This window comes from Lepidochelys olivacea (assembly GCF_965140295.1).
Source record: "Lepidochelys olivacea isolate rLepOli2 genome assembly, chromosome: 2".
Taxonomy (NCBI): domain Eukaryota; kingdom Metazoa; phylum Chordata; order Testudines; family Cheloniidae; genus Lepidochelys; species Lepidochelys olivacea.
The window spans coordinates 184,889,375-184,914,305 of NC_140412.1; the positions used below are offsets into that span (position 1 = coordinate 184,889,375).

The following is a 24,931-nucleotide window of genomic DNA, read 5'->3' on the forward strand; positions in this document are numbered from 1 at the left end:
TGTGTGGAGTAGGGCTGCAGCATTTGGCATTGTTGCTTTCACTTTCGATGGGAGGGAAAGATTTCACATGGGCTATTGTTCTGCTTACTGCCAAGTTTCATTTGTAAAGCTGGGTGCAGAAGAAAAAGAAACAAACAAAGTTTCAGTTGCTATATTGTGACTCATTTCAAATGTATGACTGTTCTCTTGGAGATACCATAATGCATGTTTGCTGTGAGAGTGTTTCAGGTCATAGTTCCTGCTGAATTCTGTAGCAGAATTTTGCAAGAAGTTTTATCAGAATTAATGTGGGACGGGTAAAGTGAAACTGTGTGCCCGCATTTAAGTGTGATGACCCAGAATGGATGTCTAGTTTCAAGTTTGCACCGAACTTCAGGTGAACTGGCCTTCACCTCTATGAGCCGGCCTTCACCTCTATGAGCCAGCCTTCCATTACTCAGCCCCGGCAACAGGCTTATATACGTTTTGTCCAGTTAGTGCGAGTTTTGCTGGAGTAAGAACTGCTGCATCTCACCCAGGGACTTTGTCTTCTTCAGCTCACTTAATATATATAAATAAAATTACACAGTTTCTAAAGTTCTCCTCTTGTTCTAGCACTGATACAGCTGCACGGATCCTAGCAACTGCGGGAGCACTAGTGTGGACCATGCATAAGGTGTTTTTGCCAATGTGTTGTCTAGACTTTCTCTGATCAAAGTTACATTATGTGGTTGTAAAAATCTCTCGTGACAGCACAGTTGCTAGTACCGCACATGTGGTGCGACAGCAGTAGAAATTCTGAAAATGTTCTGTGTAGAAGACAGACTTGTCAGCCTGTAAGACCTTGTGTATATTAAGAGATCAGTTGATTGTAGCAGCTTTCACTCTATTGAAATGCCTCATTTTAAAAGTTTTGTTTAGAACAAAAACAGTTACTGAAAGATACATTGGCAAGTTATTCATCTTTGCTGTAGGCTATCAATTTGCTTTCTTTAATTAAAAAAAAGGTAGAAAGTGGCATGTGAAAGTTTCAAATTGCTTAAAAATGTGAGGTTTCTTTATACACAAGGGTTGTCTCACACTAAAATGAGTTCAGAAATAATTACCTACCTCACTGAGGTGTTGTGAGGCATCGTTAATTAATTATTGTAAAGTGTTTTGTGATGAAAGATGCTACTGAAACTTAATATATATGAATACTCTACATACTTATATGTTAAGTAAGTCACTGAGGCATTGAAAATATTACACCTTTTTTTTAAAATCCTCCAATTAGCAATACTTTGCGAAGTACTAATAATAATACTTCTAGAACACATTATCCAAGAATCCGACAGTACTTTCTGAAGATGGGGTACATAATATCATCCCTACGTAATAGATGGGAAAACAGAAAGCATGATTTGCATACACGTTGACCGTTCACACCTACCACTGAACACTAGGTCTTAACAGACTTACACCCGGTCACGCAGCAAGTTAATGGTCCTTAACTTGGTCCTTAAAGCTAAGACAGAATCTCTGCTGTTTCAGTCTTTTTCTCTATTCACTGACCCCGTGCTGTCTCCCAATAATTAGTAATAATTAGAGCTGTCAAGCAATTAAAAAAAATAATCACGATTAATCTCGTGATTAAAAAATTAATTGCGATTAATCGTGTGTTTAACTGTTAATAATAGAATACCATTTTTTTAAATATTTTTGGGTGTTTTCTACATTTTCAAATATATTGATTTCAATTACAACACAGAATACAAAGTGTACAGTGCTCACTTAATATTTATTTTTATTACAAATATTTGCACTGGAGAAAAAAATAGTATATTTCAATTCGCCTCATACAAATACTGTAGTGCAATCTCTTTATAATGAAAGTTTAGCTTACAAATGTAGAACTATGTACAAAAAATAACTGTATTCAAAAATAAAACAATGTCAGACTTTAGAACCTACAAGTCTACTCAGTCCTACTTTAGCCAATCACTCAGACAAAAATCTTTGGTTACAATTTGCAAGAGATAGTGCTGCCACGTCTTGTTTACAATGTCACCTGAAAGTCAGAATAGGAGTTTTTTGCATTGCACTGTTGTAGCTGGCATCGCAAGATATTTACATGCCAGATGCGGTAAAGATTCATATAGCCCTTCATCTTCAACCACCATTCCAGAACACGTGTCCATGCTGATGACAGGTTCTACTCGATAAGGATCCAGAACAGAGCCAACCAACACACGTTCATTTTCATCATCTGAATCAGATGCCACCAGCAGAAGGTTGATTTTCTTTTTTGGTGGTTTGGGATCTGTAGTTTCTGTATCTGAGCGTTGCTCTTTTAAGACTTCTGAAAGCATTCTCCATACCTCATCACTCTCAGATTTTGGAAGGCACTTCAGATTCTTAAACCTTGGCTCGAGTGCTGAATCTATCCTTAGAAATCTCACATTGGTACCTTCTTTGCATTTTGTCAGATCTGCCGTGAAAGTGTTCTTAAAATGAACAACATGTGCTGGGTCATCATTCAAGACTACTATAACATGAAATATATGCAGGTAAAACAGAACAGGAGACATACAATTCTCCCAAAGAAGTTCAGTCACAAATTGAATTAATGCATTATTTTTTTACGAGAATCATCAGCATGGAAATATATCCTCTGGAATGGTGGCTGAAGCATGAAGGGGCACATGAACATTTAGCATATCTGGCACATAAATACCTTGCAATGCTGGTTACAAAAGGGCCATGTGAACGCCTGTTCTTACTTTCAGGTGACATTGTAAATAAGCAGCAGTCAGCAGTATCTCCTCTAAATATAAAACAAACTTGTTGGTCTTAGCAATTGGCTGAACAGGACGTAGGACTGAGTGGACTTTTAGGTTTTACATTGTTTTGTTTCCGAGAGCAAAGTTAATTTACAAAAAAAAATTCAACATTTGTATGTTAAACTTTCATGATAAAGAGATTCCACTACAAACTTTCACGATAAAGAGATTGTATGACGTGAATTGAAAAATACTATTTCTTTTGTTTTTCATTTTTATAGTGCAAATATTTGTAATAAAAATAATATAAAGTGAGCACTGTACACTTTGTATTCTGTGTTGTAATTGAAATCAATATATTTGAAAATGTAGAAAAACATACAAAATATTCAATAAATTTCAGTTGGCATTCTATTATTTTACAGTGCGATTAATCACAATCAATTTTTTTGAGTTAATCGCATGAGTTAACTGCAATTAATCAACAGCCCTACTAATAATGTATTGTTCAGAAGCATAATTTTGAATCATGCACTTTAAAATCAAGTAGCGGGGATAGCCGTGTGTGAGTCTGTATCCACAAAAACAAGGAGTCCGGTGGCACCTTAAAGACTAACAGATTTATTTGGGCATAAGCTTTTGTGTTTCGTTTTTCGTTTTCACTTTAAAATGATATGAAAGGTAAATGTCCCAGGGAACCCTACAGCGAAATCCCTTTTGCACCCAAAGGTTTTCAGAGCGAGGACTAAAACACAGGACCCAAAGTTTGGGGAAGTTTGAAATCACAATTTTAAACGTTGCAGCGGCCGTGTAAGCATCTTCATGGTCAGAAACAACCCCTAGGATCTGGATTCCAAAACTGAGGGGGGAAGTTCAGATTGGTCACCCAAGGCTTGGGCTGTCACTCCTCACGTTGCCCTTCCTAGCACCTAATAAAGACATCATTAAGCACCTTACAGGTAGGTTAACACGGGGGGCGAAATCCCTAGTGAGCGGTACAGGGGATGCCTCCCAACGTGCAAGCGGCGCGGGTGGGCGACAAGACCCTGCTCTCCCCCCGCCCCGCCCCGCCTTCAGCTCCGGGCGGCGGCGGCTTTCAGAACAGGCCGGTTTCGGTTTTCGAAGCCTCAGCGGCTCAAGGTTCCATCCCCGGCGCGAGCCGCCCGTTTCCCTGAAATGACGTCGACGGGAGGGAGGGGTTAGAACGTGGCCCGCCCGGGCCTGGGGTGCGGAGCGAGCCGAGCGCGCCCGCGAGGCTGGGTTTTGTCTCGGGCCAGTAGCTGAGCCGCGCCAGGCCGCTGGGTAGAGCTGCGCGCGATGGAGGAGCACAGAGCAGCCGCAGCGGCAAATGTCTCTGTGTGCTGGCGTCCTGCCGCCCCTTCAGGATTCCGGTAGGTGGGAGCGTGTCGCCATTGTATCCTTAGGCAGTGCAGCAAGCCGGGGAACTTCCCATGGAGGAAAACAGCTTGCACCTCTGCTTTAGGCAGGGGGCACTCAGGACTAATGCATGAACCCACCGCCTTCCCGCCCCCCACTTATTCCCGAAGACTAAAAGGTAGAGAGCGAGAGCCCAGAGACCGCCTTCCCATAGCCGCTCCCGCATTCGGCAGGGCTGCGTCGCATTGGAGGATGTGTTTCGTTAGGGGCCCCCAATCCCACTTCCTTGGGCACCCAAAACCCCCAGGAAGCTAGTGGGCGTGCTCAAGGAATGCAGGAGAGGGCCCATATCCCTTTTCAGGGAAGAGGTGTTATATTCTACATGTGCAAAATAACGACTACATAAATATTTTAGAGGCTTGCCTGTATGTGGGTGAATTATGAGGCCATCTTTGCTCTTTCACCTGCGGGGCGGACTGTGTGGTTTGTGGTGCGCTCAGGTACAGCGTACTTTAAAAAAGAGGGAGTGGATGTGTGGATCTGTGTTTCAAAGTGGGGGGACTTGTTTTGTGCAGATGGTAATGAGCACATTTTCTAATGGAGTTGGACCCTTTCCCCACTGGGATTAAGTCTTGTACTGTTGTACCACAAAGCTGCTTTTTGATCTCTCTGCAAACTAAAAAAGTTTTCTGGTTAAAAAGCAGGGTGAATGGTCTCTGCACTTTGGTAATAGCTTATCCTTGTAATGTTTGTTTTTCTTTTAATCCTTTTTTTAGCTGTTTGTTCCAAAACAAACCAGCAGTTTTGAAATATTGCAAAAATAGATAATTGAGGTTTATTGCTAGCGGTAAAAAGATTCCAAATCTCCTGGAAAATATGTTAGTAGGAGTCCAGTGGTTTTCCCATGCATCTGTGAAAATAGATCTATTGGGCTCTTCAGAGCTGAATATAGTCTAAGCATAGGCGAGGGAGCCAGGATTTGTAGCGTTGTATTCCTAGCTCAGATATTGACTCACTGGTCTTGTCTACACCAGGGAAATCTTGCAGAGATTTCTCACTGTCGCTTATACTGGTTCATCTCCATCAGCAGTACTGGGAAACCTTGTATAAACAGCTACCCGAGTTTCAAGTACCCTGTTGACTAGATCTTTTCTGGGCTGGATCACATCTTGTGTTGCTCAAAGTGTGATGGGGAGTGGTGGCTGATCTACACTAGGATTCTCAAAGTTGCTGTCCCCCTTCCCTCTCCCCTCCTGGATGTAAACCAGAGTTAACAATTTGCTCTATTTCCCTAATGGAGAATGGAAATGCTAGATACATACAAAATTGCTTATGAGAGTGTAACTCTGGTTTATGTAAACAGCTAACCTCCTGGAGATAAGACATGCTATTGCCCTTCTTACAGGGAGCAAGAGGCAATAACTTGGAAATTAAAACACAAAATCCTATTCTGTTACAATGATAGGATAACACTACTTTGAATAATAGGACCAAATTCACCACAGGTGTAAACAGAGTAATTATTAACTTCAGGGAGGTCCATGCCACATATGCTAGTGGTAAGTTTGGCTCGGAAGGGGAGGAGGAAGAACGTCAAGCATAGAGATATCTTTTTAAATAAACCCACAATGGCTCTTGGCTTGTTCTGTGAGAAAGAACTACACCATTAAATTAATCAGATTCACATTTAATTCTTGTATTTAAGTGGTGGAGCTGCAATACTGTGCATTTTACTAGTATTATCTTTTAGTTGTAAAGTGCTATAAATTTTAATGGGGCTTCACAAGACAAGTTGTTAGACAAGTACTTGCCCTGTGGAGTTTACAGTCTAAATGGGATGAATATAACTTAAATAATTAAAAGACAGGGTAGGAGCACAGAGTCGTAACTGATCTGTGGTGGATCAGGGATTCCCACATCTAAAGCCACATTTATCCAGTGATCGATCTCAAAGAGACAGATGTGATCCCTTCACTCATACTGAGTAGTATCTTACTCTGTGACTAGTTTCCTTGATTTCACAGTTAGAGCCCTGTGAAAATCACAGTTTCACGGACTGTGTGGAAATAGTGAACTTAGCCCAAGACGTGCTGTTGGCAAAATTGTGGGAGTTGGAAGTGGGCATCTGTGCTCGTTGGTCTCAAACTCCATGCAGCTTGTAGCTTGCGTTCCAAGCGGCAGCTGCGGCACTGGTTACTGTGCCCAGCTCCCAGTTCTTCTCTCCCCCGCCCCAAACTACTGCTCCAACTAACGCTGCTGTGCACTACAAGCTGTACCCAGCATAAGATCAATGTGCACGGATACCCGCTTCCACTTCCCTGCTGTAGGAAAAATCTTAGCCGTTCAGGAGGGGCTTGGTGGCTGTGCGTATTCTGTGAACATGGATACTTTACTTGTGCTGCTGCCTTGGAATTTAAAAAATAAATCTGTGATTTTTGACAGGTTCTTACGTGGTGTGAGGTCCTGGCACGGTTTCAATGTTACCTGCACCTCTGTTCCTTTGCTGTCTCTCTGAGTGCAACCTGGCAAGTGTCAAGCCTTTACTTCTCTATCACGGGGTGGAATTCCACATTTCTCCCATTCGTGCACCAGGCTCTGAGCTACAGTACGCTGTGTATTGACTGTGCTTACACAGCAGGTATGACAGGTCCAGCACCTGCAGTGCTTCCCTTCAGGAGTGTGTGTGTGTACGTACAGTCGCCAGACAGCACTCTGAAAACCAAACTGTTGTTTAACAGTAGGAACAAAGCATTTAGAGGAGAAGAATTTTGAAACAGTCTACATAAACGTTTATCTTACCTAAAGACTTACCACCCCCCATGGTATCTTACAGACCTAACTTCAGTAGACGCCCCAGCAGGTCCTGAGGGTTACTCTGAATAGCTGTCTCTCTCGAGGGAGTCCATTTTTCAGCTGTTATAGTGCTTTTTGATCTTCAGGTTTCCAGGCCTTGGCTCTACTCAATAAAACCGGTTTTGTAAATTGGCTGCAGTTAGGAGGTTGAATTGAATTAATAGTTGGGGCATTGTCTTCTTTTAACAGCTCTTAAGTGTTTGCTGAGAAGTGGCTTATCTTCAGCCATTTTGAGTCCTTCCTGCTTGTTTTCCTTACAGCACCCATATTGAATTAAACCGGTATTTATGCAGTAAACATCCCAATAAGCAGGTCAACACACAGTATTCCTAATTTACTGCAGAGCAGCTCCAAATCAGTCATAGGTGCTACTTAGCATATATAGAGATATCACAAGCTAGTTTTTCATCAGTAGATCTCTCCGCAATTCCCAAAACCCCTGTGAGACTGGGAAGTGCTATTATCCCTATGTTACAGATGGGGACCTAAGACACAGAGGTAAGTGATTTGCCCAAGGTCACACAGAAAGTCAGTGGCGAAGCAGGGAATTTAATCTGGGTCTCCCAAATTCTATGCTATAGCCCTAATCACTAAACCATCCTACCCTTCCTTTGAGAACTAGTAACAAAGATGATTTGTGTTTTAACAGGGGATCTGAGGACATCTGTCTGCCACTAACTACTTTTTCTTTCATCTTTCCTTATTGTTTTGCTTCCACATCACCCATTGGCTTCCCTGCCTGAAAATCAACTAAATATCTATCTTATTTATTTTTTGCATTTTAGTTGTGCCTGGAGCCCTGCCAGAGATTGAGGCCCGGTTGCAGTAAGCACTGTAAATACACAGAGTAAGAGACGTGACCTGCACTGAAGAGCTGGCAATCTAAACAGACACAACAGATAAAAGGTGGGAGACAGGAAGAATTATTATCCCAGTTGTAAAAATGGAAAAGAGAGACTAGGTGATTTGCCCAGAGTCACACATGATGGCTGTGTCAAAGCTGGACATTGAGCCCAGATGTTCTTGAGTCCCAGTCCAGTGCCTTAACCTCCAGGCCGTTTTTCATCTCAAAATCCCTTATGCCCCCATCACTCTGATTTCTGTGACCCAACTATCCCTCCCATTGTTAATTTTCCAGATATCTCCTAGGACAGTGGTGGGCAACCTGAGGCCTGCAGGCCACATGCGGCCCATTAGGATAATCTGATTGTGGGCCGGGAGACATTTTGCTGACGTTGACGGTCCACAGGCACAGCCCCCCGCTGTGGCCGTGGTTCACTGTTCCCGGCCAATGGGAGCTGCAGGAAGTGGTGGGCCACCCCGTTGCCCGGGAACAGTGAACCGCAGCCACTGGGAGCTGCGGGGGGCCGTGCCGACGGTCAATGTCAGCAAAATGTCTCATGGCCTGCAATCACATTACCCTAGGCGTTGCCTAGGGAGGTGGTGGAATCTCCTTCCTTAGAAGTTTTTAAGGTCAGGCTTGACAAAGCCCTGGCTGGGATGATTTAATTGGGGATGGGTCCTGCTTGTGAGCAGGGGGTTGGACTAGATGACCTCCTGAGGTCCTTTCCAACCCTGATATTCTATGATTCTATGATACCCTGATGGGCCACAGGTTGCCCACCACTGACCAAGGATTACTATCTGTACCAGAGAGTGGCAAAAATTTTCCAACATCAACGGCTGGTGGTATCAGAAATCTCCTTTCTCCTTCCTTTCCCAGCCCCACCTTTAGGAGCTGTGCATGTAAGGCAATTGTACTTCCTCCTCATACTTTGCTCTCTCTCTTCAAGCCCTGAAGAGACAATCTCTAAAATGTCATTTATCATGTATCTTAATGTATTAAACCTTGCAACTTTTTTTTTAATCCTTTCACATATTTGCAAATGCCAATGGGTGATAATTGTGAGGGTTATTTAAAATTGCTGATAACCATATCCCAAAACAAAAAGTTATCATGGGTTGGAGTTAAGGTTGCCAACCCTTTAGGATTGTCGTGAGGAAACCTCCAGGAATGCACCCAACCAAAATTGGCAACCTTAGTTGGGGTATAACCTTGTGTGCATTTCAGAACATGAGCAAAAGAACCTAGCCTATATGAGGACACTTAAAGTATCTTAGGCCCAGATGCTGCTATGAATACTTAGTGTATGTCTACACTGCAGCTGGGAGAGTTCAAGCATGCCTGACCCCTTGGGTCTGCTCTTAGGTGGCTAGCCTGAGCTGCCGTCCATACTGCAATGTCCACATTGCTATTCTTAGCATGCTAGCTTGAGTCTGTCTACCTCATCTGGGAGTCATGCTCCCCGCTGCAGTGTACTCATACCTTTAAAGAGAGTGATCCTGCAATGGACTCCATGTGGGTACCAAGGTCTCTGCATGCAGAGCTTATTGCAAGTTCAGAGTCATTAAGTAAGGACAGCTAATAGGTTGTATTGTGGTATGAGAAATGTCCAAATGATATATCTCTTTGCAGTTCAGCTTTAAACAAAGATTGATCTGGAAAGAAAATGGGCGGGGCAAAAAGTAGGATTATGCTCAGGGTACTGGAACCATTTGTATAGTGGGGGTGCTGAGAGCCATTGAACCAAACTGTAAACCCTGTATATGCTAGAATCCACTTCAAGCCAGGGGGTGCGGTAGCACCCCTAGTTCCAGCACCTATAGTTATGCTGCTATTTTTCTTGTTCTATGTTGTAGAAAGAAGGCTTGCTTTTTTGTGCTTTTTAAACAATTTCTGATTTTTTTTTTTTATTTTATTTTTTACATTAGGAATTCAAGTTTTGTCTGACTTGGAAGAATCTATGGTGACTGGAGAACTAGTAAAATGATATTGCAGGAGTCTAAATGCTGAATAGTTGAGCGGGGAAAGGATTTTTAGTAGGGCTGTCTAGCGATTAAAAAAAATTAATCGTGCGATTAATTGCACTGTAAACCACCGTTCCAGAGGACATGCGTCCATATTGATGATAAGTTCTGCTCAATAACGATCCAAAGCAGAGCAGACCGACGATGTTCCTTTTCATCATCTGAGTCAGATGCCACCAACCGAAGGTTGATTTTCTTTTTTGGTGGTTCGGGTTCTGTAGTTTCTGCATTGTAGTGTTGCTCTTTTAAGACTTCTGAAAGCATGCTCCGCATCGTCCCTCTCAGATTTTGGAAGACACTTCAGATACTTAAAGCCTGGGTTGAGTGCTGTAGCTATTTTTGGATATCTCACATTGGTACCTTTGCATTTTGTCAAATCTGCTCTGAAAGTGTTCTTAAAATGAACAATGTGCTGGTTGATCACCCGAGACTGCTATAACATGAAATATATGGCAGAATGTGGGTAAAACGAACAGGAGACATACAGTTCTCCCCCAAGGAGTTCAGTCACAAATTTAATTAACACATTTTTTTAACAAGCATCATCAGCATGGAAGCATATCCTCTGGAATGGTGGTCAAAGCATGAAGGGGCATATGAATCTTTAATGCATCTGGCGCTTAAATATCTTGTGATGCTGGCTACAACAGTGCCATGCCGAATGCCTGTTCTCACTTTCAAGTCCACTTGAAACACAAGACGTAGGACTGAGTGGACTTGAAGCGTAAGTGTGCTTAGCAGCTTAGCTGTGTGTCTTAGCACACTGAGTGGACTTGTTGGCTCTAAAGTTTTACATTGTTTTGGTGCAGTTATGTAACAAAAAAAAAATTCTACATTTGTAAGTTTCACTTTCATGATAGAGATTGCAGTACAGTACTTGTATGAGGTGAATTGAAAATACTATTTTTATCATTTTTACAGTGCAAATATTGGTAATAAATAATATAAAGCGATCACTGTACACTTTGTATTCTGTGTTGCATTAGAAATCCATATATTTGAAAATGTAGAAAATATCCAAAAATATTTAATAAATTTCAGTTGGTTTTACAGTGCGATTAATCACGATTAATTTTTTTAATCAGTTAATTTTTTTGAGTTAATTGCGTGAGTTAACTGCGATTGACAGCCTTAATTTTTATTTTTATTTAAAAAAATCTCAACCACTTATTGAAAAAGCCCACTTATTTAACAGATTAAATAACTTAGTAAATGACTAAGACTTTGGATAGAGTATGCCTTTAATAAAGATTCAGTACCCTTATTCTTTTGATTAAAATATGAACTAGTGAGATGCATGCTTTGAGACATACAGCAGTTCTTCCCACAATACTGGGGAAGATCAGACTGGATAATCTTGATATTTCTAAGATAATAAACAAGCAGAAATTAACTTGATTATTATTATTTTGGCTGGGAGAAGAGGTATGTCTAGAGTTGGAGAGACCAGAGTCTTGTGGGTCATGCACTTTCATACACGATAAAACAAAAGAGCACAAGCCTAATTTTTAATAGAATCTTTGCAAGTCACCTTAAAGAATGCAACACGATGCTGAACTGGATGTAGATAGTTAATTTAGCTGTGAAAGGACTAGAATTGTTGCTTCCTTTTCAGGGCAAAAAAAGTTAGCTTCGTTATTGTTGTAGGATCCTAAAGTCACAGTCATCCCTAGACAGAGGAAAAATAATACTTGGCACTTAAGTTGCGGTGTCTGTACATCCACTTGAAAATGAGCACTAACGTATTGTCTGATACTGCAGTTAATAGTGTGAGCGTGGACTGTTGTGCATGGGCAAAGCCCCACTCGCTGTCATGCACAGGATCAGGGACTATGTATTTGGGATTGGGCTGCCCGTGGCCTAACACTTTTTTCAGGTGGATAGCTCTGTCAACACACATGGGATAACACAGTTTCCCTGCAGGCACATGCTTTCCTCCTACCCCCAGGTCTTGATATTCCTTTACATTTTAGCTTCGATGTCTGGGTTGATTTTTGAATTACCGTATCGCCTCAGGGGAATGGAGGTTGTTTGTAACTCTGAACAAAATATTATGGGTCTTTCAAAAGTTTACAACTGAACATTGACTTAATACAGCCTTGAAACTTTACTATGCAGAAGAAAATGCTGCTTTTAATTATCTTAAATTTAAATGAAACAAGCACAGAAAGTTTCCTTACCTTGTCAAATCTTTTTATTAAAACTTCCCCTTTTTTAGTAGATTACATTTGACACAGAACTGTCTTGTATTTGCTTTATTTATTTATTTATTTTTGTCTCTGCTGTTGCCTGATTACATACTTCTGGTTCCAAATGAGGTGTGTGGTTGACCTCTGGTGTTTATAACTTTGAGGTTCTACTGTATTGTGTGATGTGGAAGTGGGAGGCTGGGCAGGCAAAGCCAGTCAAAGAATAGTCAAGGACTTCCAGAAGCCACCCAGGGGCCCTGCATGTTACTTTGCACAGAATCTGGCAAAATTTAGACCTTGTCTCGATTATGGGTGAGTTTTGGGATGATAAACACCAGCTAACACATTTTTAAAGGTATTAAAACGTGTCTAAGCTAGGTGCTAACAGAACTTTAAATAGCAATTAAAATGTGCTCCCTAAAATTTTTTCCTAGCCTAAACAGGCTAGAAGGCCCTGTCCAAACTTGACAAGTCTATTTTTCCTGTGCCTGAAATTTTTATTTGTTTAAGCCACAACTAGATAGTCACACTTAGACTATGTCTACATTAAACGTTACAGGCACTACAATAGCATAGCTAGAGCATTGCAGCTACGCCACTGCAGTGCAGACGCTTCCTATATTGATGTAGTTAATGCATCTCTCTGAGGGACAGTAGCTGGGTCAACCGAAGAATTCTTCTGTTGATCTTGCTGTGCCTACCCTTGGGGTAAGGGCGACCTAACCATAGCACTCAGGGCATGGAATTTTCCACAACCCTGAGCGACACAGGTAGGGCGGCTTAATTTTTAAGTGTAGAGTAGTGCCTAAGTGCCAACATTATGAGCCAAAATGTTGGAACATCACAGGTGCAAAACTAACAGCATATTCTGCAATTTTAAGATTTGTGCCATCTTTACCATTTGATGGAGAGCCAAATCACATTTTTTAAAAAATTCTATTTTGTTTCCCTACTCTTTGCACACAACAACTATTTCAATGCAGGCTGAAAACTTTTGTGCAGCATCAAGGGAACAAAGTGTAAAGTGTTGCAGCCTCCTTTGTGTGGCTTTTGGGACCTTTCAGTGCAACAATAACATTCAGTGGGCCTCGTGAGTGCATTCCATCTGTCTGTGGTGGTTAGAGGCTGGGAGAGGACTCCATCTTTCTGCCTGACAGCTGCGGTGTTTGCTTTCAGAAGGAAGTAAGAGAGGCTGCTTCTTTGGCAAATGTTCTTGTTGCCTGTTGGAATGTGTTTGTTTGCTTTCTCTCTGAATGCTACTGGGGGTGTTTGGCAGTCACTCTTCTACAGCTTGGTTGATTGTGTTTTCTGCTGACTTGGCAATGTCTGTCTTTGAGGACGGGGTAAGAAGTTGCATTCTTTTTGCATGACAGGAAGGGTGACCACAAAAACTTCCAGAGGATGAATTTCCTCAGGCCGGGAGAGAGGCTTCTCATTTCACACCATTGCTGATAACATTACCATCCAGATGTTAATAACGCAACTCCTCCTCCCCCCACCCCATCTTTCATTTAAAAAAAACAAAAACAAAAAAAACCCAACAACTTGTAGCCTGGCTGCCTGGATTTTGGAGGAAGTTATTTGGATATCCAAACCTTGGCTCTTGTGCCCAGCCTTGCTCCCAATGAAGTCAACAGCAATCATCCCATGGACTTCATTAGTGTCTGTTCTAGGCCCTTGGCTGGCAAGCTCAAAAGAATAGGCTTTACCACAAGATTTTTAGTTCTGCTTCTGGTTGTGCTAGAGTACTGCATAAAGAGACTCTTTTTCTGTATTTCCTCACTACTGCTTCTGGACAGAATCAAGAAATGAAGGAGATGACAAAAATTAAAAACTGGCTAGAAGAAGTTGGTCAAATTTTTGCAAATGCTAAACAAGGTTTGGTTAATGTTGGGGAATATGTTCTGGGTCAGCTCTACCGGGTAGATTGAAACCAGAGGCCGAGCTTTGATCACTCTCACCAGTCCAGTAGGAGAAGTCTCACTTTGCTTTTTGCACAGGAAGGACAGTTGTGTTCCTCTCAGTCTCTTGACTTTAACTGGTCAGTCTCCCATTCCTTACATTTATTGTTTTTCTTTCTGGGGGAAGACATGAATTCATCTTATTTTGCTTACGCTGGGGTCAGTTAGGAGTAATTTACACTAGTGTAAAATGGTGCAAGTGAGATCAGAATTGGGTCCTATGGACCAGCATACTTTCTCTTTCATTTTCTTGTCTTGTGAGAAGAGATTAAAATTTCTGGAGGTCTCTAAATTTGATCTTGTGACAACTGCTGTAACCATTATACTCATGTTTGGTTGTTTTTTGTTTTTCTCCCTACCCCTCCGCCCTTCTCTTCCCCCCCCCCCTTCTTTCTATTTGTATTTTATTAGAAAATCAGTAACAAAAAGCAAACAAATGTTGTAACCAAAGCTCTCTCACTATATTGTTCTATAACATGTCTGTCAAATATCTTTGTAATGTTGATTTTTATTTTAAATGGACCAAAAAATAATGCTTAATATTACAATAAACAAATGTAATTCTGGGCAAAAGCCAGAGACCCCACCCTCACTACATTCTCCACCTTAATTTTTGAAAAAACAGTCAAAGTTCACCCTTGATAAGATGAGTTATATCAAGGATTATATGTACTCTGATCTACACAGAAGCAAACACACATGCACAATGCATATTAAGAAAACATCTCGCTAGATGAACCTGTTTCAGGATATTTTTTTTTCTTCCTGTAATCATTTTTTACTTGCTCCTGACGTTAAAGGGACACGTGAATTAAAAATCATAGATTAAAACAGAAAGAATTGAAAAAATCTAAGGTTTCTTTTTTGTAACGTAGGTAAGAATTTGTTTTTTAAAATATTACTAGTTTTTATTATTTATACAGTTTGCTCCCCCCCCCCCTTTCAGTTTGGGGAATGAAATGAAGGTTCCATCTTCACTATGAATGTAGCTTTCTCTCTGATTTGTGTCTAAGGCTTTAGCATAATTCTAAAAACTTGGTTAGGTCCTATCCAGACTGAAAAATAAAATTATGCTTTAACTGTTTTGGGGTGACCGTGTTGTAAGTTATTTACTGCATCTCCTAAAGCTTTCTAGTGTAGCTAGAACATAATATTAGCCAGTTTTTCATTATAGCCAATTTCTGATCAATTCTCCTCTATTGTTCTCTGGCACTAGCAGGATGATGTAAAGTTTGGGTTGTAAACCGCATCAGAGAATGTTTATTTAAACGAATAAAACATAACTGTTCCTATGAGCTCCCTCCAATGTGGGATTGTCCTGCATCATTGCTTCTCTGTACACAGACAGTATGGAGCAACCTAGACTTAAACACTTGTTAATATCTTTACTCAGGCTGAGCAGTAGCATGCTTCTCAAGTACTCCTGTTTAAATCTGTGGGATTTCTCCTGTAGCAAGGTGCTACCCAGTCCGAGGCCTGATCTATACTACAAGACCTACAGTAAATCCATTTATCTGACAGGTGGTAGCTAGGGTGACGGCCCTGAGAGATGTAGCTAGGTCGACCTAAGTTTTAAGTGTCGACCAGGCCTTACAATTAACATCCCTGCACGCTGTAGCTGTGCCAACCTAATGCCCAGTGTAGATGTGGCTAGGCTGATGGAAGAAAGCTTCTGTTGCTATCGCTGCTCAGGGAGGTGGATTACCTACAATGATAGCAAAATGCCTTCCATCACCGTAGGAAGCACCTGTGCAGAGGAGCTACAGCTGCGTAGCTGTGCCGCTGTAGCATCCATGGTAAAGACAAGTACTGAGCATAACCCCTTCGTATAGACAATCTACACCAATGGAAGAGGTTTTTTCATTGCGGTAGGAACACCACCTCCTTGAGTGATGGTAGCTAGGTCAACAGAAGCATTCTTCTGTAAACCTAGCTGTGTCTATGCTGGGGGGCTAGGTTGACATAGCTACAGCACAAAGGGGTGTAGATTTTTCACACTCCTGAGCATCGTAGCTACGTCAGCCTAACTCCTGTGTAGACCAGGTCTAAGTCTTGTTCTGTCAGTACTCAAATTTTTGAGTCTGATGCAAGATTTCCAAATTGATGGGAATGTTTAGCAACACTTTTGTTTATTGGTAGTTCATTCTTGAAAAGTATTTTACTTGAAGCTTCAAAACTTGCTTTTGAGATTTTTTTGTTTTGTTGAAGTAACATTTCTCTAAGTACATGTTTTTGGTTTTAATGTATTTGAATCCCTTCTCCCCAAACATGTTGGATGTTGTGACTACTTTCATTTCTTTGTGTCAGTAATTTTTGTTTTGCTATTTAAATTGCAAAAATGATTCTGGTTCCTGTCATTGTCCCCTTTATGTTCCCTTGGAGTGTTTGTTACACCCTTTTCTTGTATCTTGTCTTAAATTAGATTTTGAGCTCTTCTGGGCTCGGCATATCTCTTCTGTTTGGATGACAACGTTGTATGATTCAGGCTGTAATCCAACCGTAATGCAGTTTTGCTTTGTAATTGTCTGTCTAACTGTATAATCAGAAAAGCTGGTCAAACCCCAGGACAACTAAAAGTCCTGTGTCCCCCCTCCAATGTTTCCTGTTTTTTCAACCAACTAAAATTAAAATTTTAATTTTAATTTTTTTAACCAATTCTGTTTTTTTCCAGTGTATATAGATGTGTGTCCATTTAAATACTTAGATTAAATGCCATTTTTAAAAATAAGATTCCAACAAGATTTGAGAAATGTACTAAGCACCTACCAGCCAAGGGTTGAGACGAAAAAATATGAGAGGGTAAATTTCAGGTCAGTGCTGTGGTCCAAGTTCAGCTCACCATCTTCAGCTGCTGGAATAGGAAAGATGGTTTTTATCTGGCCTGCTCCTAATATCTGGTGGAAGGAGAAGTTGCCACTTCAAATTTGAGCTGAAGATTGAATTGGCTTCAGAACCAAAGTGAATTACTGTTGCAAAAGAGAATTTGAGTCTGATCCAAAGAACATCCATAATTTTCACTGAAGTCCTTACAAGCTGGTTATCACGTCTCAGGATTAGGTCCTTTATGAAGGAAACGGGTTTATTCTTGTGATTTGGGGGAAGGAGGAGCACCATAGCATAGCATTTTCATTTGTTCGTTTGTTTTTTTCCCTCTCAACTAGCATGGATCTCATGAATTATGCAGAGTTTATGAAAAAAGCTGGAAATGAGAATTTTAAAAATGGAAATTATTTCATGGCCATCAGAAACTACGATGAAGCCATACGTGTGCTCTTTCAGTTATTCCAGTGGGGGATGTAAGTATTCATCTAATGTATGACAGAGTAAATGATAAGAGAATTTTAAAGATAAGTGGTCCAGCTATCTGTGGATAGCAGGAATCAGGAACCCTTGAGTTCTATTTTCAAGCCCTGATACTGACTTGACTTTGTTTTTTGGGAAGCCACTTAACATCCCTGATTCATTGTTTTCCCCATCTGTAAAATGGGCATGATACTAATCAAATTACTTGAACAGCCCAAAATAAGTGAGAATGATTATAAATTAAAATAAGCTTAATTCAAGCTTGAATTAAACTATTTACTGTGACTGACTTGTTTTTCTTTTTTTCTTTCGCTCTGACTCTTTCTGCTGGCTTTGGGCTAGACCAGCAGTTCTCGAACTTCATCACACTGTGACCCCCTTCTGATAAGAATGACTACTCTACTCTAGGGGGGGGGAACTGAAGCCTGAGCCCACCTGAGCCCCGCTGTCCTGGGCAGGATGGCCAAAGCCCAAGGGCTTTACTCCTCCCGGTAGGGGCCTGTAACTTGAGCCCCATCACCTAGAGCTGAAGCCCTCGGGTTTCGACTTCAGCCCCAGGCAGTTGGGCTTGGGCTTCAGCTTCAGCCCCGTGCCTCAGCAAGTCAACACCCATCCTGGTGTTACAATGGTGTCGTGACCCACTTTGGGAACTCCTGGCTGAGTTACTAAAGTCCTTAAATCTTGATTTAAAGCAGAAGTTACTATAGGAGTGGGTGGAGGAGGTTCTGTGGCTTGCCATGTGCAGGAGGTCAGACTAGATGATCATGATGGTCCCTTCTTTCTTAAAGTCTATGAGTCTATCTGATATACTTATGCTCATCTCAGCCCCCAAATGCTGTTGTATCTCAGCCCTTCACACAAACTAATGAATTTATCATCACACTATCACTCTGAGGTAAAGAATGGAGGCATGGAGATTTTGTGACAAAGCCAGGATTGTATCTCAGTCCAATGGGCTCCTCCTCAGTCCCAGTCCAATGCCTTGGTGTCTAGGTTCAGGATCTTTAGTATAAATTTTTCAAGACACTGCTTGGATCCACTGGTTTGTGGGGTTGCGACAGATCCCCAGCATTCAAATGATCAATATTCAATAACCAAGTAAGAATTAGATTAATGTTCTTCCAGAGCCTCACTGGTATAAATTTGGCTTCCCTGGTGTTATGCTAGCTCACATCAGCCAAAGATTTAACCATGTATTTTTAGTTAGTGTTTCATGGTTGCTGAAGCACACTTCCTCCTTACCACCTGCAGGTCCAAGGCCCAGTGTTTCACTCAGGCCTTGGACCTGATCATGAACCCATCCAAATTGTTTAATTGAACCATTGTACTTTTAATATTTTCCTTCAGAGATGAAATAGACTGTATTTAACGCATATCCTGAAAAGGGTGGGGTAGAATTTAGGTGGCATGCATGATCATAACTGTATTTCTTGACTTCACCTTGTAACATGAATGTTGTATTAAAGTAGGGTTTTTTCCTATGTAATATTGCTATAAGTGATTGGAATTATGTTAACTGAATTTGCAGGATCTTTATTTTCTTTCTAGAGGATATCTTTTTGTACCATAATTCTGTTTGGTGGAATAAATTGAGTTTTGTCAAATTTTTGTTCACTGTGAAGTACCATTTATCTTTTTAAAACTGATTTAAACATTAATATTGTTAATGTCATAGGGTTTCTCATAGGGACGTGGCTGTGTTATTGTGCAACAAATCAAATGCCTTTTACAGCCTTGGTAAGTGGGAAGAAGCATATCACTGTGCCAAGGAGAGCCTCCAGTGGGATTTGTCGTATGTTAAGGTACTGCACATTTAATCCAACAGATCAGCAATGCTTGCCAGCTTTATTATTCTAAACAAGATTCAAAATTAGTTTTAAAAAGATTTGTACACAAATACAATGCCTTATAAGAAGAAGAAGAGAATAGTAACTTCAGGGTCCCTAATCAGAGCTGAATATATGTTTTGACATAAAAAAATTACAATTGCAATTGTATTTTGAATGACACGGAACTAGCTTACCGTGAATCCAGGTATAATGAAACCATAATTAAGTGTTGTAGAATGAAATTCCCGTGTTGTTTCATTGCACTATGCAAGCTGTCTTGTGAAAAGTGGTTTCACTGTGACCCCGATTCAGTGAAGCAGTTAAATTTATGCTTAAAGCCCTATTGTCTAAGCCATATAAATACTGCAACAAATAATGAAAAGTGGTATTAGATTTTTGACATAACACGTGTTCAAGTGTTTTTCTGCACTATGAGAGTTAAAATATATTTAATAGTTTGTTCTTTGGTTATTTTTCAAAGTTTTGATTTGAGGGTTGTCTGCTTTCTTTCTAGACACTTTAATGACATTGATAATATGTGAACTTGGCAGCCGATTTTTATGCGAAGGAATGCAACAGTGATCTTTTGCTGACTGCATCCCATGCATATTTTGTGAAATTCAACTACTTTGCCTATGACGCTGCTGTGAATTTTATTTAAAAAAAAAAAAAATCTGTGATTTTTCTCAGGGCCCTACCAGTGAGTGCCAACATCCATATTTATTCTTACAGAATTCTTTGAGTTTGAGTTTAACAAGAGAGTAGTGTTACAAACCACACGTGAGGTACATTTTGGGGCGTGATTAGTAATTTGGGACTAGAAAATGATGTTTAGCTTAATAACGAGGATCTCTGAATATTTTTGTTTACAAAAATATTTAAATTAATTTCCCAAAGATATTGCGTCTTCAGGAGACTAAAACATTGTCGTATTCAGATGCCCACAATATTTCACAGCTTTGTTCTGTTGATACATAAGTAATTCTCTCAACTATTTAAAATGTTGATAACTTTGTATGTAGTTAGACATCCTGTACGTCTTGTTCAGGAAAAATGGCCTTTACCCATTGTAAAGTTACTAATAGTTTTCTGTAGGGCTTTCAGAAATGGGCTCCTAATTGCCCAAAATTAGAAATAACAAGATTTGATGACAATCTTTGTTGTTAGTTTTTGGTTTTTTTTTTCTTCCCCACTAGGGCTACTATAGATCTGGCTACTCGCTGCTGCGGTTGTCGAGAACTCATGATGCAGTTATTATGTTTTCTCGTGGTTTGACTCTTCTGTGTGGTTCTGTCGATCAATCTCAAATTGCTGATTTTATAGTTGGAATCTTCACAAGTGTTAACGGTAAATTGGAATGGAGGCTTGTATTTTATTTAGAAGGGACCAGACTGCTGAGGGGCTTGTGTATGGGATTTGGAGCCATTCTTCCTGGAATAGTTAATTTGCTCACTCCTGACTAGGATCAGATTTGAAGATTATTAACATCTGATAGCTGTACAGTGGCCACTGTAAATGGGGTGGATAGTCGTAATTCTGTTTATAGATGAGGAGTAGCCACATTCCCAAAACACCACCACTGCCACGTAGATGAATAAGTTGTCACACACAAGTGCCCCAGTTGTGTTACAGTTAGAACTGGTTGAAATTTTTCATTAAAAAATAAAGTTGTGTGGAAGAGGAAAAATTTCATGAAACCATTTTACATTTTTTTAAAAATTCCTGCTAATTGAAAAATTTTGACTGAAAATGTATACAAAAACAGTTCAATTTGTTCCTTTGCCAAGTTTAGTCAATTGTTTGTTTTTTGTTTTTTTTTAGTTTGTTGCGGATCTTGATTGGTCACCTTAGCCATGTTGAGGGATTTATTCAAAATATAAAAACTTCCTTTTAAAAAAAGTTAGATTAAAAAAATGGAAAAATCATTTGCTGAAAATAATTCTGCAGATTTTTTTTTTTAAATCAGTCCATTTAGAACACTATTGGAAGGAAAATGTTTACAAATGGTTTGAAATTCCCATTATATTAGTGGGAGGGTAAAGGAGGAGAAGCAGTAGTGAGTTTTAGTTAGCGCTAATTATAATATGGTTTGTCTGGGCCTCAGAAAACGTGGATAACCTGGGAGACAGCACAAGGCTGGAGAAAAAGCAAATGTAGTACTGATTTTGCAATAAAAGAAAGAAGATTGATCTTGGCAATTGCCACTTTTTAACTTTAACTACCATCCCTAGTAAAACAATAGAACAGATATCAAGATGAACAATCACAAAAATTTTAAAAAGGAAACCAAACCAAGAGCAGTATGAATCTTCCCAGGCAAACTTGCTTGCTCTTTTGGACAAAATTGGTGGATGTAAAGAATGCAGTAAGTTTAATTCAGAATGACTTGGAAAGAAATACTGCCGTGTTTATTAAAAACTGACCAAAAGACCTAGATCCAAAGCCCATTGAAAGGGAATCTTTCCATTAATTTAACGGACCTTAGGGCTTAACAATAATGCAATGAATTTAACTGAGTGCAGTCTGGAGGTTTAGGGCCTAATTTTTCTGAGGTTGTGAGTACCCACAGCTCCCACTGACATCAGCTGGAGTTATGGATGCTCAACAGTTATAATGGGGATTGTTGTGTGGTACAGTCTTAGCTAACATCTCTATTAGTGTCTGGGGGAAGGAATGACAGCAAGTCAGTGAAATGTGCAGTTGATACAAAAATGGGCTGAGTTGCAAATACAGTTAGGACAGAGAAAGTGGACCTGTAAAATAAAGGAAATATGAGCAGAAAATCTCAAAATGAGATTAATCTAGAATACATGTAAGTCAACACGTCCAGGGAAAGATAATCAGAAATGCTCACTTGGTGGGAAGCATTAATGCTGAAAGAGACCTGCAGTGGGAGTGAGCGGCCAATTAGACTTGAGATTGCAATGTTATGTGGTAGCAAAGCACCGGTGCCATTTTGGGCTGCATACTCCAAGTCATACCACAGAACCGGAGAATAGTCCTCTACAGTACTGGTGTGACAAGCACAAACAAATTGTGACAAACTGAAGAGAATTTAGAAATGAACATTACAAATGATTATGAAGCGGAGGTGACATGGAGGTATAACAGAACAATAAAAAGAAGTGAACATGTATATCTTGGTCAAGCAAGACTTGTGGGGATATAAGTTCTCCACATATATGAATGATGTAAGCACCAGAGAAGCCGAGTAGTCAGTTAATAATCCTTAGCATTTTTCTGGTATTTTCAAAGCACCATACATCAACTGATTAATTTACACAACATCCCTATCCCCCCAGGATTTTACAGATGGGGAAGGTGAGACAGAAAGGTGAAGTGACTTGCCCAAGGCCACAAAGAGTCAGGGAAGAGCCAAGACTAAAACTAAGGATGGGCTGAATCACACTGCTGTACTGGTTTCTTCCAGCCCACGCAGCTTTCCTTGTCAGTGAGGCAGATCAGGGAATAGCTAAGAGTAATGAAGAAAGAGGAAAATTTTAGGCTTAACATCAGGAAAAACTTACAGTGAGATGTATTAAGTTGTGGAATATTCTCCCAGAGCAAATTATAGAAAGGCCTGTGATGGTAGCAGTGGGAAGAGGGAAAAGAACACATGCGAAAGGATACTTGGCTTTTCCCGTCCCACCAACTACTTATTTCTGTGGCAGAGTCAGACCCTTCTCTCCTAAGCTCCTATGTTCCCTCCTCCATTGTTGCTCAATGGTCTGGTTTACAAGCTTTGCCAGAGAGAGCCCAAGGACATGCCATCTGGCTTCCAACAATGCCTCTCTCTCAATTGCTTCATGCACTCTCATTCCTGTTTTAAATGAGTTTTTGGTTACTTACATCAACTTCTCTGTTCATACACAATAAATAGAAAAACTGGTGGAAGGTTTTAGATTTTTCATGGGCTTCAGAGATTTTTCAAAAGCAAATGGTTAATTTCACATTGTTAATTAAATCTGTGGCCTCTGAAAATAATGCACACTTACTAATTATTGAGCAGACATCTCACCAGTATTAGTTATGTGAATTGTATGTTCTAATTTGAAATGTTTCAATGGGTTAATCACTACTGAAGAATTGACGATCTGAAATGAATTGATGTACTTGGAGAGCACAGCTTGTAAAAGTTGCATATGCTAAACACTTAAGCTTCTTTTCTTATTTTCTTAGATGAAAAATATATAGCACCATATTTTCTTCCCATTTTTAAGAACATTTTGAATGAAAGATTCGATCCATTAGTTTGGCAGGTGGTAATAGAAAAACTAGCCAAGAAAGGAATGTGGCAGGTAAGTTTATCTCTTTGCCAGGAATATTAGTAAATCTGTTTTGTTTATTATTTTATTTTTTTCAATAATAAGCTTTAATTTTCTTTAATTGCTTTTTAAATCTAAAATTATTGTTCCCCTGTGCAAATGTCTTGATTTTTAGAGTTTGAGTAGAAAATGGTTTCTAAAATTCTCTTTCCCTTTTTAAAGGGACACAGTCAACTTCAAAAACTTATTTGTGTTTCTTTTTGTTTATTGTGGTTACAAGACACTTCAAATGACTGTAACTGAAAGAGGTTAGAGAAAAAAATATTTGTCTTAATTTGCATTTATGGTCTGTTTTACTGTTTCTTTGGTATGACCAGTCAGTCTTCTGATTAGTATGGGTCTTTAACACAGCAACAGAGAAGTGGAGAACAAAAATAGGAATATATGATTGCTAAACCACAAAAACTAGCTAGAAAACTCACTAGTGGGTATAGTGTCTGCAATTTAATTTAATTCTCACTTTTTTTTTTTACAGACCAGATTTGAAGTTGATGGTACTTCTTTAAATTCTGAATGATGTAGTAACCATCTAGACAGATCATGTAATTCAGTGATACTTGGACTGAAGCTCGTGAGCTGCAAGTGGCTCTTTAATGTGTGTCCTGTGGCTCTTGGCAGCATAATATTAAAACACTGTGTGATTTAATTATTAACCAATCAGGATGCTCTTGCCATGATGTTAACCATTTGTAGTTGATAAAAGAGTAATACTTGATCAGTCATTTTTCTGTGAGAATGATCTATATAAACTAAATATTTCCCCTGTCATACTGCTTAAATATGAATATATAACACTATAGTAAATGAAACAATGAAGTCACACTACAGTGGCTCTTTTGGGTAATGTTGATCGCTAATTTGGCTTCTGAACCACTGAGATCTGTAGCACTGGTCTATAGTGTTTCCTGCTTCAGAGCACCAGTTGAATCTTAAGCAAACACATGTTGCCAGAGAGATGCTTTTGTCACTGATGATGCTGGAGCATAAACACGATGGCAAATGCTGCAGCGCTGTAGTGACTTAGCCTGATGAGAAGCTCAGGTGGGGAAAATGTGTTTGCCAAATTAAAGGATTTAATGAGTTAGAAGGAAAAGGAAGCTTTAGTGTTTTGAGAATCTGATAGGTTATTACAAACGATAGGCAGTAATAAACATTTATATCTGTAGAGAGGACCGGTCAGATTTTTCCCTTTAACATTTGTTGATGCATTTAAACAAACTTTAAAATTAATTTCTGAATGCTTGTAGGCTCATAAATATTTGTTTTTCCTAGTCCTTGATGTTGGTGGCCACTGAGAGAGACACGTTGCCGAGAAATCTGAGAGTCACTCATTTATCACTGAAGGATCTTTTTGAGGTACAGTGCTGTCGCATGTATTTTATTTAACAAGATGACTGACTGTCTTTTTTCTTTTTTTTCCACAGTTGTTTTACTAAATAACTTAATATTCTGTGAATAAGAGTGAGCACAGATTAAACAAACATC

General features: G+C 39.8%; 1 protein-coding gene across 8 annotated transcripts in view; it reads left to right on the forward strand.

Moving 5' to 3' along the window:
* The window catches only part of TRANK1 (tetratricopeptide repeat and ankyrin repeat containing 1), a 93,404-nt gene that overhangs the window by 12,964 nt on the left and 55,509 nt on the right, over nt 1-24,931 (forward strand). For 3 of the 8 annotated variants that reach the window (XM_084620159.1, XM_084620161.1, XM_084620163.1), the window contains exons 2-7: nt 7,757-7,877; nt 17,151-17,285; nt 18,968-19,094; nt 20,318-20,468; nt 23,301-23,419; nt 24,719-24,802. In XM_084620159.1, the coding sequence (XP_084476285.1) occupies nt 17,152-17,285; nt 18,968-19,094; nt 20,318-20,468; nt 23,301-23,419; nt 24,719-24,802 (615 nt within the window). In that variant the 5' untranslated portion in view covers nt 7,757-7,877; nt 17,151. The other 5 variants (XM_084620160.1, XM_084620158.1, XM_084620162.1 and 2 more) reach the window with 5 other exon arrangements.